A 15,540-nucleotide genomic window follows, 5' to 3' on the forward strand; every position below is an offset into this window, starting at 1 on the left:
GCCATGATGTTTTCCTTTTCTTGTCATGTTTTAAAACTGTAGGTACAGTTGAGATATATTTATTGTTTTTTTATTATGAGGATTCAGAAACAAGAGTAATTTGCTATCTGTCTCTTACATGTCTAACTGGGTACTGTAGGCTTATTCAGCAGTTGATAGGAACCTGTTTAATGCAGTTGTTCACAACCTCCTTCACAACTCTGGGGCATTATTTTTATTGAAGTTCTTCACCAAAGTTATCTGTCATTTGGGAAACATAGCCCTGACTTGGATAGCTTCACCAGAAATAGGAGGAATTACATTTACTTTCTGATTGGCACCTGCATCTTGATTGTGCTCATTGCTGACAGACAAAATACTTTGATTTGAAATTTATATTTCACACAACTAAGTATTTGCTTAGCTATATCAGTATCTTAAATATGTTCTGTTCCATAAGAAATAAAATGGGATAGAAAGAGAGCTGGAAGTACAATGGTAAAAAAATAGTATTTTAAAAGAAGAATTTCACAGAAAAGCCTCTTGGCAAGACTGCCCTGTTTGTATTGCAGGCTTTAAGGCACTGCTTTGGGCTGGAGGGAAAATCTAATGGTGGCAAGTCAGTCCCTTCAAATTCCTGCAGCTGTTACACACAAGTGTGTGCACCTCTACACAAATCTTTTCCACTTTCTCTTTGTTTTGGATATTAATTACCCTTTATTTCTACAGTACCTTTGAAAATGGATGAGTCAATATATATCCTTCAATTTTATCAGTGAATATTTGCAGTATTTGCAAATTCCTGTGTTTTCTCCTGTAATTGTGTTTAACTTTCCAAAGTGAATGATATTGAATATTCCTGCAGGCTGCCTCTGAAGTTACTGAAGGTTTTAAATATTCTGTGTATTTTAAAATGGCACTTGGTTGGTTACTTATAAAAGACAATAATTTGAAGTCACACCTTCCCTAGAACTGTATTAATTATGTTCTTCAGTATTGGGCAATAGGAAGATAATACCTAGGTGAAAGGCTTCAACACAAATAATGTGTTTTCTGCTGGTTTATTTTTAACACAAATGACAGACTAGTAATTTCAGCAGAAATGCCTGATAGCGCGTGGATAAATCATACCTTTTTGTAGACTATTTATCACATGGGAATTGTTGAAGATGTTGAGTTCCCAGTGACACACTTGGCAGAAGCAGCTCGCAGATTGCAGATGTCTCTGTGCCGCCCGTGCCGGTTCCCCGCGGGCCGGAGCAGCCGGGGCGGGCTCAGGCGGTGCCGGTGCCGAGCGCGGGGTGGCGCTGAGCGGCTGCGGAGGGAGCGCGGGGCTCCCTCACGGGGCTCCCTCACGGGGCTCCCTCCCGAGTCTCCACTCCCGCCGCCGGCAGGAAGATGCGCTTGCCTGTCCCTGGTCCCCCTTGTTCTTCACTCCCCCTCGGGGTTTTCTGGTTTGTTTGTACAACATACGATTTATTAAGATTGTAAAGGACGGTCATTTTTTTTCTGAGCTGAACATTTCTGCTTAGGAACTGCGTGGAAAGTACTAGTTTAGTAAGCTTTATTAAGAAAAGACTGTTAGGAATTGAATCCTTTAATTAAAGTGCCATCTCTGCCTATTGCAGTAGTACCTAAAGCCTGCTAGGTGGTGCACATCGATGTTGAATGCTTCAGGTGAATCCAAGCTTCAGGAAGGCAGCAGCAGCTTTGCCATTCACTTCACTAGACTTGAAATCTCACAGACCCAAACGAAATACATATGTCCTATCTTCATTTATTTCCTCTCCTTTTAGTCCTTTTGGACAGCAAAACTATGAATGTTGCAAAGCCATGGGATAAACAAAACATAGTACATGCAAAGCATCTTTCCTAGGTCAGCATACTATTCATCCAATATCCTGTGTCCTCACAAGTTGGAAAAGAAAACCCAGTTCTTCACCAAATCATAAGTAAAACCATGTGCATGGGAGAGTCAGTGGCAGGAGGTGGGAATGCCTGTGGAAACTTGATTCTGAAATTGCTAGGAATGAATGTGAATGGATCAGCCTCCAAGTTCATTTGTCAGTAATGTTGACACCTGTACAGGTGTCGTGGGCTAGCTGAGACTTTGTTCTGCACAAAAGCTTTTTGAAACATTTGAAGAGTAAGCCCTCACATGAAGAAAATACAGCTTAGGGCCATTTGTTGCAATTCTGTCATACGTTTGTAAGCTATGAAATGTAATAGTTTGCAGAACTTAATTATTTCCTTGTAAAGACTAAAACATATAAAAACTAAGCAAACCAGAGTTACAGTGAAATACTTTCAAGTTTTATATCTAAAGTCATTGCTTTGCAGTCACAGCATTAAATTTTTTATTTACTTTTTCTCTTGTTGAATGTAAGCCATTTGCCAACTTGGAGCATGGATGATTTAATATAATATAGTCATATAATAAACTTGCCATTTTAATGGAGTTAGAAAGCTAAGGTTGGCACTTCCATATGCAAGTTGCTGACTCAGGACCTGAAGTTCCTGTGATTTGGCTACGCTGAGTGGGTTCTGTTGTGTCTGTTCTGTGTAACAAACTGGTTTTCATCCAAGTGAGTCCCCTTTTTTGTTATGCATTTATTCAAAGTTGGGGATAAAGTCTGTGAAGAGTACTTTGCATATAATTATTTGCTCCATGGTTACATTTTTTCTTTCATTGCTGTTAGCTGTAGAACACAAATGTTGTGTGAAAGTAATTCTATACTGTGGTCATTACTGTAGCCTAATTAAATTTCAGTTCCTTCAGATGACTGCCAGTCGTGTTTTGATTTGACCTCCATCCTTCATGACATTGTTGATTACATGTGCTCCTTAAAATCAGGCTTTGACTTGACTTTCTAAAGCCTTTGCTTCCATTTGCTCTTCTATTATGAGCTTTAACTTTTTTTTAAAAAGGTCACAGTGTTTCATAGGGGCAAAGCTCAGCTGTAGGGGGAAAGATCTCTCAAATAAGCAGATCATAGGTAATTTTCCTGTAGAAACTAGACAAAACAGCTCAAAAGGCAGTGGTTAGTAGATCTTAGATCAGAAGCAGTATGGTTTTCAGTGTTCACAAGATACAGAGAAAAGGTATAATTTTCAAGATATTTGAAGATAGTCACCCAAATGTCACCCAAAGATAGATATATGAAAGAGAAAAGCATCTTGGGAAGTGCAAATGGAGGAGTAATTTTATTAGAATCTGATTAATTATGGTTATTTTGTGCTCTTATTTCTTCCACGGTGCCTAAATATTGGAGTTTTAGAAGCTACTTAAGTAAAAATATGGTTACTTCATAGCTGTAAGACAATTCCAGAGGTGTCAGCAGTCTCACTTTAGTCTCATTCTCCTTTCCCCTGGTCATAGCAGTGAGGAGCACTCACTCATCTCATCCTGGGCTGACAGAACATTACACCAGCAAGATGGTGTGGCCTTCTACCCAGCGAGATGCACAGCAGCCATTTCTCTCTGGGAATCTCCAAACAGATCTCCAACTTCTGTTAAGCATGTGCAGGGAGCTGCTGTCTCTACAGTCCCCTGCCAGCAGCTTCCCTGAGGATGTTGGCATGGCCTGTGTCTTATCAGGGGCTGCTTGTCATTTAGAGCACTCTGGTTTCTGCCCAAATCTCAATCAGTCACAAAGTGTGGGCTGTCTGTTTCTTAACGAGTTCAGGCTTGTGCTGGTGTCCCCAGTGTGCTGGTGGCAGCATGATTCCTGTGCTCCCTTGGAGCTCTGTAGAGGTCCTGGTGCTCCATGACACAGGAACTTGGGGAGCAGTGTGCTTGGAATCAGTCTGTATGGTTGTGCCTTTGATTTCCCCTAAGTTTGAACCCAAGCAATATCTCACAGTAGACTTGCAAACTTCCTGTTAGAATGCAAATTAATTATTTTTGTATGACTATCATGTTTTTAACTCCCTGTAGATAATTTAAGAAATCGACCCAAGCAAGTGTACTTGATGTGAAAGACTGGTTAAATATTCAAGTTCTTTTTTTTTTTCTCTTGAGTTTTGAGGCAGCAGTATGAAACTAATGAATTAAAACCAGAAGAATGTGTAGGATGGTCTGTGTGTCAAAGTGCAGATAAGGTAGTTCCTGCTTTGTGTCATGGCAGAAAGTGCTTTAGAAGGCTGCATCTTCTCACAGAGGGAAGTAATCCTCAAGGGAGAACATACATCACTTGCAGACATCCTGTGATGGAGTGATGGTTTACTTAACTTAAGAATCCCAGATGACCAAAGCCTGTCTGCTGTGATTTCTTAGTTATTGATGAAGAGTTAGGCACTGATGTCCAGGTCCTAAAACGGATCCTTACAAAGTTCACCACATTTGTCACTGACTAAAAGAAGCCTATCACTTAAAGTTGACATTGAAAAATAGTGATAAACTGCTACATGAATAATGACATGCTTAATGCTTATTAATCTTTCTCTAGACCCATGTCTCTTGTACTTGAGGGTCATTGTGGTGTTGTCTGCTGAATTTATTTTTTTCCTAAAATTTTCTGAATGATGCAAGGATCAAAACATCTAATTGGATGCTATTTTCTCTTTAGTACTGGTTCCTTGTGAGGGTACTTATTAATCAAAATTTAAGTACTTATCATGGAGAGATTTACTTATCATGGGAGATTTACTATTGGTATAAATTACAGGCTTGTAAATGGACCAGTATATGTTTTTGTTCTAAAGCAGTATGGAGCTGTGGAATGTAACATTCCCATTTCCAAAAGCTGGAGAGGTCAGTGTCATGTATGTTGCACATTGTCAATTGTAGTAGACACCACTTTGCCCATAGGAATGATAGCAAAGAAAAAATAATAGAACCATTTGGATAAGGCAACTAAAATTCATGACTTTTAAACATTGTTATGATCTAAAAATTTAGTCTAATAATCATTTCATTTTCTGCCATATTGTAGAGACACTTAAATAGTCCTGGTGGCATATTACTTCATTATCTAACTAATTACTGAGTATGCTTTCTTTTGGGTGGAGAAACACCCAAAAATATATCAGTTATTTTCTATGTTAAAGTCTTTACAGTTTTATAGCTTTAAGGTTACAGTAGCCTTTACATAAGTAGTTTATCTTCATCACTGTGTATATCCTTTCTGCATAAGGAAAAGTTTCTCTTTTGTTACATCACTGGATATGTGAGGTAGTATTTCTGATTTGACTCTATGCTTTTCACTATTTGCACACTGAATAATGAGCATCACCATGTTCTGATTCATTCTAGTTTAACAGTTTAGATTTGGAAATTCAGTCTTCCTGTATCTGTAAGTCTGATTCAAATTATGAGATTGTTTTATAAGGTTGCCTTGTCATTCTGCTACTGTGTTCTTTCCAGCTGTCCAGTAAGCAACACAGCTGAATTCTGTTGAAAGACTGAGTTGTTAGAGCAGTTTTAATTAAAATATCTGAGATGGAGACAGAGGACTGAAAGATGCCCAAGTCCTACCTTGATATTGCAGACCTTGTGACTCTCATAAACTTGCAACTTAATACAGGATAATGATCACTGGTACATTAGACTAACCTCAATGACAGTGTAGAAATAGTTTGTGACCTCACATCACTGGTAATATTTTGTTTCCTTCTGTAGATGAGCAGGATTTCCATGAGCATGAATAGCTCATGGAAATGTCTGTTGTATAAAGTCAGTAGTCTCCATAATTGTCAGTTTTGCTTTAGCCCCATAGCTCAGTTCTGAAATGCTCTGTCAGAGACAGGATTTCATGCTTACCAGCCTGAGGAGCCCCAGGGATTGCTCCAAGCAGCTCAGCCAGCTTCTGGTCTGTTCCACCAAAGAGGCAAAACGTGTGGCCAAAACTGTTTTGTTAAACTGAGAGCTCTGGCCAGTGAATCTGGAGCAGCTATAGATCAAGACATTGATTATTAATCTACTATTTCAACAGCACAATACATAGTTCCCTTTTCTGGGGCTAAAGATCTTGTTTGTAATACTAAAATATTGTTGCAGTGCTCCGTAGCTTGCAAAAATAGCTGAAATGTTTTCAGACAAGGTGCTTCTGCTGCTGCCTGGTTATCTTTAGCGTGAAATAAAGGTAATACTGTTTCCTACAGGCTGCTGACAGCTTTGTTCAGGTGTGCTATGAAGGGATTAATAATTCATATGATAGTAATACTTGTAACAAAGTAACTTCAGTGAGGGCAGCTGTGACTTGGGGTTTTTTTCTTTATTTTATTATATTTCTACATCAGGCTAAATGTACAATTTGAAGGTGATCTGTTCCTATTTAATAGGTGGATTTGCCTACAACAGGGAAAACAAAACTGTATCTTTGTAGGAAACAGGGTCCTTGACGTTTTCTCCTGTTATAGCCATGCAAAAGGAGATCAAACTGGATGCAAATTCAAATGTTCTGATAGATAGCAACACATATAAAAAACAGAACATTCAAGGGCAGGTGCTACCATGTAGCATCAGTTGGCATCTTCGTTCAGTCTAACTACTGGTAACTAATGACCATGCCAGCTACATTCTGCAAGCTTGCATTTTAAAGGCTGTATATTCTTCATGATTCATGGATTTACTATATGAACTACTATAAATTCCATTTAAACTTTTCAGGATTCTGCAGTGCTTTTATTACACTAATGAGCTAATTGTTTAAGAATCATTCACATGATTCATCCTCCTGCTCAGCCTTTTTTAAAAAAAACTTTTAGCTGCTGAAACTCTCTTGACAAACAATATTTATAGCAGTTTGACAGCAGGATGAAGAACAGCGTTTGTCTTTGTAACAGCTTAAAGAAAAGACCTTTCCAGCACCCAGCCATGCAGTTACAATCTTGACCTCTTTCTTTTGCTGGGAACATACATACAGCATACAAGCAGCACCTCCCATGTGTTTTCTTGACCCTTTGACTGTCCATTCACTTCCCATCTGTTTTGCAGCCTTAAAGGAACAGAGGGGGCCCTCTACTTATAAATCTGTCTTTGCAGCTGACAAATTATGTTCTGTCTCTTTAATGGCAGCCTGGGTGGTTTTGCCTTTTTTTTTTCCTTCTTCCCTCTTAAAACTTTAGCTTTCCTCTCAGTCTTATCCAGAGGAAAATATGGTATGTGAACAAGAGGAAACTGGCAGAATATGTGATAGGTAGTTTCAAAGGATTTTCTAAAATTCAGCAGGACATGACCTTGCAGTGATCAGGGAATTATGGCAGTGTTTGCACAAAGCAGGAGTAAGCGTGTTGCTGCAGGTAACTGTGGCTGGGAAATCTGCTTTCTGAGGCATTATTTGGAGTGCCTGTGAGTGTGCTATCTCATACCATTTTAACAAGAACTAAAGCTTGCACATGGCCCTTAGAAAATCAAGGAATGAGGCACAAAAGGCTGAACTCCAAAGAGATGATTCCTCCCTCCCCCCTTCTCCACCTGACTGTTCATAGGGGTTTGTACAACTATGGAGTTTGTGTTTTAGATAGCCCTAAGGTAAAAATCAGCTTTCAATAGAAGACTTTGGATTGACATCTCTAGTTTTAATGGTGTATTTCTGGGCATTGTGATGAATTCTGACTGACAGGGCTTTCCTTTTTACTAGAGGAAAGATGATGCATTCACAGCAGTAAATTCCGAATTTCTGCCTCTGTGGTTAACTAACCATAACATAGAAGTAACACAGCAAGCAGCGAGAATGTTTATAGGCTATGAGGGGATTAAGAAAGGAAGGAAGATGGGGGGAAAAAAAAAAAGTGAAGGGGAGAACTGAAGTCTAAACACAATCCAGAGCAAAAGGAACAACAACCATGAGCTTTCAAATATCAAAGCCATGTAAACATGAGTTGGAGACAGAAGGTCACTTTAATATAGAACAGGAGGATTTATTATAAGATATTAACACATTTTTGTGGTCATTTCATACTGTAGGTTTCATCAAAGTACAAAATAAAAATGAATTTTTGTCCAGAAAGATCTTAGAATTTTTTTTGTTGCTGCAGTTGAAATTTTATATCATATGTGCACATTTGTAATTGGGAAGGGAAAGCTTTTTGATTTGCCCAAAGTACTCATGTACTCTGGCACAGACAGACGTGAACATTTTTTAAATTCTGTGCTAAAATTATTGGTTCTTTACAGGTGAATATGTATTTGAATGTCTCAAATTTATCTTCAAAACCATAAGAAAGACAGGTTTTGTGGACAGAGGCCACGTCTCTTAGTAAACCAATTAACACAGCTGGAAAATACAAGAAAACCTTTTCTTGCCTGTAGGAGTGTGTTTGAAATAAATCAGTAATATACTTTGCTTTTGTAATTTGTGTTTCTTATTTGGGATTATTTGGCCTTACATTAGGAGATTTGCTTGTAAGTTGCTTCAGCTGTTTCATTTTAGCACTGTTTATTGCTAGCTAAGCTTGGTATCTCAGGCAGCAATCAGAAAGCAAACCTTCCCTGTAAGACTGAATATTTCAGTGGGGTTCCCTTCTGGCCAGGCTGTGATAGCAGGAAAAGCAAACTCTATCTGTGCCTGTGTCTTTCTGCATTCACAGTGTATTCCAAATCCTCATTACAGTTCAATTAGTCTGGTTTTGAGCCTTTTAGATTTGGGATCACAGGATTAATGAAAAGAAAATGAGCGGGTAGTAATATCATTTCATATGGAGATAAGGAGGGACTGAGCATGAATGAGGATCTCGAGACATCTGAATAAAGAATTTCCTCATTCTGTCAGTGAAGTTTTATGGGATATGGAGGGAGGATTATGGGAATATTCATGACCAGATCAAGAGGCATAATGAGTTGATGTATGAACCAGCTTATCTTTTAGGTAAACATGGGGTAAATGGGAAATAGAATAACCATTCATGGCCCCTAGGCCTCTGGATTTTACTGTTCTAAGATGGAAACAAGGGTTTAGTTACAGTTATTCTTCATTGATTTAATTTGATTTTTGATCAGTGTTTAACAGGTGCTGGAAGAATTGCTTATTTGTAACTTTAGGTCTGCATTAGAGCTAGCAAAGAGCACATCATCTTTCTAGAATCCACTGTAAGCAATATGTGTATTAAAACTTACATAATACCTTGTACTAAGTGTAGCACTTTTGTTAAAGTCCCCTTTGTGACATGGGAGCATTGTATAAAAGAGCTTGGGTAGTTCAACCAGTTACAGAAGTAATTTGCTAGCAAGCTAAATGCTTTTAATCTATGGTTTACTTATCCTTGGAAAAACACAGTATCACAAGACATAGAGCAACAGGTCTCTAAATCTACCCCTATTCTGCAGTGAGTATTCTTACCTGAAACCCAGATGCTTTTCTGTGTTTGGCATGCTGATAAACTTCCCTCAAAACAGAATGTACTGTAATTTACAAGTATAAATGATAAATAGCTTGATCTAAGTGTCAGTCAAAACCCTGCAACTGTGGGTGCAGAGCTTGTGCATTTCACTTTCCCTGAAGCTGGATAACATCTGATTCTTGAATTGTGGGAATGAATAGTTGTTCCACATACAAAGTCACATGGTGCTGATGAAACTGTGGACAGTTACCCACAACTGCAGGGCCTGCACTTGCACTCCTCTATCAGAATTCTATCCAAGCATTTATATTTACTATTTATTGAGTGTTGTGTAAATGCATTACTCTGCCCTCAGCCTATTTCAAAAGTGAACCAGTCCAGCAGACTGCTTCTGTGAGCTACAGAATGGACTTGCAGAAGTGTGTTACAGGTTGCCTGGGATCTGCTGCTGCAAAAGGCTTTACCATGGCTAAAAATACAGGGCATGGCATGAATAATTGCAGCTATTTGGCACTCATTGTAACTGTTCTTTTTTAAGAATAGCCAGCATATTATTTCAAAGTATTAAATTACCTCAGGACCTCATAATTACTACAGTTAAGTAATCATTTCAATTCAGTCCCAGTGTAAAAATTAATAAAGTGCTCATAGTATGGAGTCAATTTTAGTATACATGTTCTCTGAGCAAACACAGCTGATTCAGTATATTCTGGTGGAATACATATTTGCTATTTTGTTATTTTAATATGCCTTAATCAGAAAATTAGAATAGATTTGTTGGCACAAAACTTTTTTTAAGGGTGAAATAATAATTACAGGGTTTTGCTGATGCTATTAATTTTCAGAGCTGGAATATTTCATTAGCAAGAGGTTGAGAAAGGAAAATACTTGCATTTAATACTGCTAAATCTGCCTGCTTTCACTGGGTCTAATGGCTTGATCAATACAAAGAACACACTTGGGAAAACATGTTGCAATTAGGAAAAAAAGATGCCACAGAAAACCACTGAAAGTACAACATAAAGAAGTCTCCTGAGTTGTGAGATCTCATTCCCAGTTACCACAGGCAGCTGCTGTTCATTTTGGAGAGCAGGGTCCAAGATTAATAATTGGTAAATCCAGAATCATTATAGAGTATTTGGGGTTGGAAGGGACAGTAAAGATCATCTCGTTCCAACTTCCCTGCTAGGGTCAGGGGCACCTTCCAGGTTGGTCAAAGCACATGCAGCATAGTGTGGGCAAAAAATAAGTTATTTCTGTCCAAAATAGTAAAATGTTATTAGAAAGGCTGATTTTGTAGACATTCATAGAGCAACAGTATTGGAAGCTGAGCTAATTAAGTTAATTAATGAAATTGCCTGAATTAATGCCATAGAAATAATATTTTCTATACACTAGATATTTATATACTGGCATGCAATGCATTTTTTTTCATTTAAAAAGATAGTAGTGAAAACACTTTGAATGTGCTCAGTAAGTGATCATGGGACTACCTTTTGTTTTTCATTGATGGCTTTCAAAAGTTCTGCTAAACTGAATCAGAATTAATTTTTTTTAACCTGGTAAAAGTCAGCTACTACTATTTCTTAATTGCCAAGGTAGAGCTTTTGCCCTCACACTGGCTGTAATCTTCATTTAATATCAAAGTACCTTAAGAGAAAAAAAATCAGCTGAAATTCAATAAGCTGCTTTGGTGTTTTCTCTAGGACTTGAGTGTGATTCAGCTTCACTGTACTTGTGTTTGTAGATAAGCCCCAGTGGGGAGGGCATGCTGAAGTGTTGAAAGTGTCAGAGGCTTACCCTTCATCACCTCAGAGCTGCAAGATAAAGAGAGAAGCTTGAGGTCTCTTCATACTCATGGAGGCTATTTTCCATACTTTATTTCAAATGCTCACTAAAATTCTCCACTTCTCTTAGAACAGGACTGTAGGGATTTGTTGAGTTGTTCTTGTTATTATTATTACTCTTACTCTCAAATGGATTTTATGTTTGTTTGTGGGGTTGTCATCTTGTTAGATCAAACTTTCAGTTCCCATATCTACATTAGTGTTCTCTTTAGAAGTAATTTTTTCTACTTTTGCTTACATATCCCATTTAAAGCTGATTGGTTTATTTTTAGTTTTGTTTTGCTGTTACTTCAGCTCAGCAAAGTTGATAACATATGGTATTGATAAAGAGGAGAAAAAATAAAAGTTTTTTCAAAAAAGCTCAAACCCTGTATATCAGACAAGGGAACATATGGCTTTAATCCAATAGTATTTTTAGCTTGGAAAAATATATTTGTCTGTGTTTATGCTCATCTAACTTATTTTTGTCTGTCCTATTGCTCTCCCCCCATTCCTTCATATTTCTGAAGTGTGTGTTTTTCATGCCTATAATCACACACAGAAGGAGCTTCAAATGAGGATGTGGTGAGATAGAATCAGGAAATCTCACAGGGTTTGAATTCCAGCTGTGTTCTAAATCTTGCTTCATAAGCAATTTAATAAATCAAATAGGTTATATGATGACAAATGTTGTATGAAATTGAGAAAAGAGTGGAAAAATGCCTAAACTCTTGGATTTTTTGCAATATATTTGCCTTTTCATTCCTAGTAACTATTTGTAGTTGTGGTCAAATCTTGTTTTGTTAGGGAAGTAAACTCCTAGATTTAGTTTTTGTATAAAATGAGATTCTGCCCACATCCCTCTGGTTACTACTGAAATGCAAGAAAATAAAATGCAAGTTTTAAACATTAATATCGTGCGTGCCCTTTGGAGGAGGTGTCCTGAATACTGACATGTGGATCCCTGAAATTCTCTTGGGTGAAAGGGCATGAGCTTTCAACTTTATGTGGAATGATTAGTGGTGTTTGTTACACTTGTTGTGGAGAATGAGGACATTTAGTTCAAGAAGAAAGGGCTAGTGGGCATTATTTAAAACCAAAGAGCTCCCTGTGTATAACAAGTGTACAGTAGTTCTGCTGTGCATGATCTGAGGGAAATTTCAGGTTTTTGAAATACATTTCTAGTATTGGATTCCTTCAGGAAATTTTTGAATTATTAAATTAGCAGGATAATTTTAAAATATATCTGTAGGAGTTCTTAGAGCAGGACAGGGTTTCCTTTTTTCTGATGCACAAAAGTGTACCTCTGTAACTGAGAAACAAAATGCTTAGGGTAATATCGATGACAGCATTAATTTTTGTTTGTGTTTGCATGTTTTTGTTAATGGATTTTGTGTGGGTTTTCTTTTCATTTGGTGCCTGTCCTCAGGCACTTAATAGTAATAGGTATTTGAACAGGGATCTTTTATTTCCACCAGAAAAAGTTCGGGAAATCCAGGAGAAGCTTGAAGCCTTCATAGAAGCCCTCCATCAAGAAAAGTAGATTGTTCAAGCAGGTAATCATGTTTTGATCATAAAGAGATTGATACAGTTATCTCATTGCTCTATATAAAATTATCCATCTCATTTGAATGCATGTTTTCATACAGACTTTGTGAAAATTCCTATTTGTTTTATTCCATTCTCTGGCTGCTGCTGCTTCTTGCTTGTAATCTGCAGAATGATGCTTGCTGTTTTTACACTACAAGCAGATATGAAACTTCGTAAAAATACAATTACTGACCAGTTATTTGAGTATTGTGAATCATTGTAGGCTATTTGATTGCTCTTAGTTCAATATTTTTATTTGTATTACGAGAATTTTATTCCATAACTAGCTGGAATCAACATTAGTGGAACACTTTTCTATGGAAGCATTTTTGTTCTTTTGTTTTTCTTAAAGACACTGTATATCGTTAGCAAAAATATTTTCATACAAGTAATTTCCAAATCTCATTTCTATTAATTCTCAAATCCATAAGCTCAAGTGCTGTCATACATTTGTACATATTTTAAAATAATTGTCATTCTGTTTCAACAGCAACTTTACACAAGAATGCAAACTTCTCCAGGATACCATGCACAAAGACTGAATTGAAATGGCTTTTGTGTCCCATTCTCTTTCCTATCTTTTGGGGAGCATCCTGAAATGCTGAAGGAGAAAGAAAATAATGTCTCATGGGCTTGAGAAGTTCAGTTAAAATCCACCTGCTTGTTTAATTTTTGAAGCTACATGCACAGAAGAATCTGATTTGTGTATTAATGAGATAGCTTGGGAGCTTGCTGAAGTTGTACATTTAAGGATTTTTTTTCCTGAAAGTGGAAAAAAGCTTGTTATTTTTAGTATATGTCTTGTATGGTAGAGCTGGATCAGATTCATAAAATGATTTTATCTGTTGTCATTTTCTTGCCTGCAGATGATGCTGGGAGTTTGACATAACATTTTAGTATTTGTATGTACATTAAAATGCCCTTATAAGTAATGCCATTTGTATCTGTTATGCTCTGTGTTGAAGCATTTGCTGATCACTGTGGTACAGATTTAAAAGCATTGTATTGACATCCTGAGAGGAAGTGGTGGATTTTGTTAAACTCCTAAACTATTTAGAGATGTCAGCCAAACAATTCTTGTAGTTCTTTCACCTGAAAGCACAGACTGCTATTCAATGACACCTTAAAAGGTTTAGGCTCAGGAAATAATGTCAGCAGCTGGTCCTTTTACCTGTTCTTTCCTGATATATGTTGTTACTTTTGAATGTCAGCCAATTACATTTCATTTCTGGGATTGCACAGACTCAGATTTCCTTGTTAACTCCTCCCTTCACCATAGGTGCAGAGTAACCTGATGGAATAGGTGTGAAATGTAAAAAGAATGTACAATTCCAACTTCTCCTTAAAAAAAAGGAAAAAATTAATTAATTAATTTTTACTAATAGCTACTGTAAGACCAAAATCACTTCTATAAGAATGTCATGCACAAGGTCCTTCCACAACCACGTGATGTCTATCATTCAGTAAAATTAGTAAGGTACTGAAAATTGCCTTTCTGTTTTGCCATAGAAATGTTACTTCAGACAGATTTAAGCATGATATAAGCTCTCTGTCATAGGTGCCTGGTGGTTAATCACCACCACATTTCTTTCCCCACACTTTGCCACAAATGATCTGGATACACTTCTGAATACTTGTGTGGAAGAAGGTGTTCGGCCTGAAACAGTTTGTGTTGCAGTTATCTGATTATGTACATTGAAAAACTGACATGGATTTATTTTCCCTTTTGAAAAGACAATTGATTTTGATATGTAGAAATGAAAAGAGAGGAATCTGAATGTTTTCCAACAGATACCTTTTGGTTTGCTCTAAGAGGAAACAATACAAAGTTTGGAAAGATGTTCCCCAAATGTTTGGACATAAAATACTCAGCCATGTGGACAAAAAGCTAACATAGAGCTTAAAATTATGTTGAAAGTTTAACTATTTCAGGATGATCTAACTGAATGTTTGGAGATTTTCTGTTCAAAATTAATTCCTGAAAATGAGTGTTTAAGAACTGAAAAATGAAAAAATGGCTTTTGTCATGACCATCCTCTGAAGATAACTTCAGAAACGTGAGTTTGCCCAACTTTGAAGGCAGACACCTTTGTGTATAGCAAGTGAAAGAAGTCTGTACTTTGTAAAAAAAAAAAACCAAACAAAGAAACAAACAAAAACTTTTGCATTTACCTAGAGATCACTGTTTGAAACTTCTGTGTAATGTAAATGTTGCAAAATATCGCATCCAGTGGCCCAATGCTCATTTCTTTTAGTGTGATGTTCCTATGGGTTTAGTTCCAACTTCTCTGTGCTGCTCATCTAAGACTTAGCATGATGTATTCCATGGAAACTAGGTATTTATTGAATAAAAATGTAACTGAAGGAATAATAAAATGTGAGGTTTGAACACGGTGTTATTGCACCTAACTGAGAAGTCACTTTGACTTTCTTTTTCTCGTTGGTTAAGTTGTGAACAAGTGTACATTAATGATACCAGTATGTGTTAATGATATCAAATTGTCTGATTGAGAAGAGCTGGATCAGCACCAGGTCAGTGGTGACTGTACCTACTCTTATCTTTGCTATATAAATTAATGTACCATTTATGTAATACATTTAGACAAAGATCTTATATCAACCAGCATAAGAAGAATTTGGTGAATATTACAACAGTATTGAGGCAGAAAACACAATTATTTGAACTGCCTAAAATTCATGTGGTACTGGAAAGTATGTTATTCCAAACTGGTTTGCACAAGTTCACAATATTTTTCTGTGTTTCATAGGCTGCCTTCAGATTCTGGAGACAGCAATTCATTGTAAGGAGCAATGACTAATCTGAAATTTCTGTATCTTTTTGAGTTTAGGGAGGAGAATCATG

The 15,540-nt window shown here is 37.1% G+C and overlaps 1 protein-coding gene across 4 annotated transcripts in view; it reads left to right on the forward strand.

Moving 5' to 3' along the window:
- OPA1 (OPA1 mitochondrial dynamin like GTPase) overlaps positions 1-15,086 on the forward strand; it is a 49,381-nt gene extending 34,295 nt beyond the window's left edge. For all 4 annotated transcript variants that reach the window (XM_059478869.1, XM_059478871.1, XM_059478870.1 and 1 more), the window contains 2 exons: positions 12,566-12,643; positions 13,168-15,086. In XM_059478869.1, the coding sequence (XP_059334852.1) occupies positions 12,566-12,630 (65 nt within the window). In that variant the 3' untranslated portion in view covers positions 12,631-12,643; positions 13,168-15,086. The remainder of the gene's footprint in view (positions 1-12,565; positions 12,644-13,167) is intronic.
- Positions 15,087-15,540: the final 454 nt, after the last annotated feature.

The sequence above is a fragment of the Ammospiza nelsoni genome, chromosome 10 (genome assembly GCF_027579445.1).
Source record: "Ammospiza nelsoni isolate bAmmNel1 chromosome 10, bAmmNel1.pri, whole genome shotgun sequence".
NCBI lineage: Eukaryota > Metazoa > Chordata > Aves > Passeriformes > Passerellidae > Ammospiza > Ammospiza nelsoni.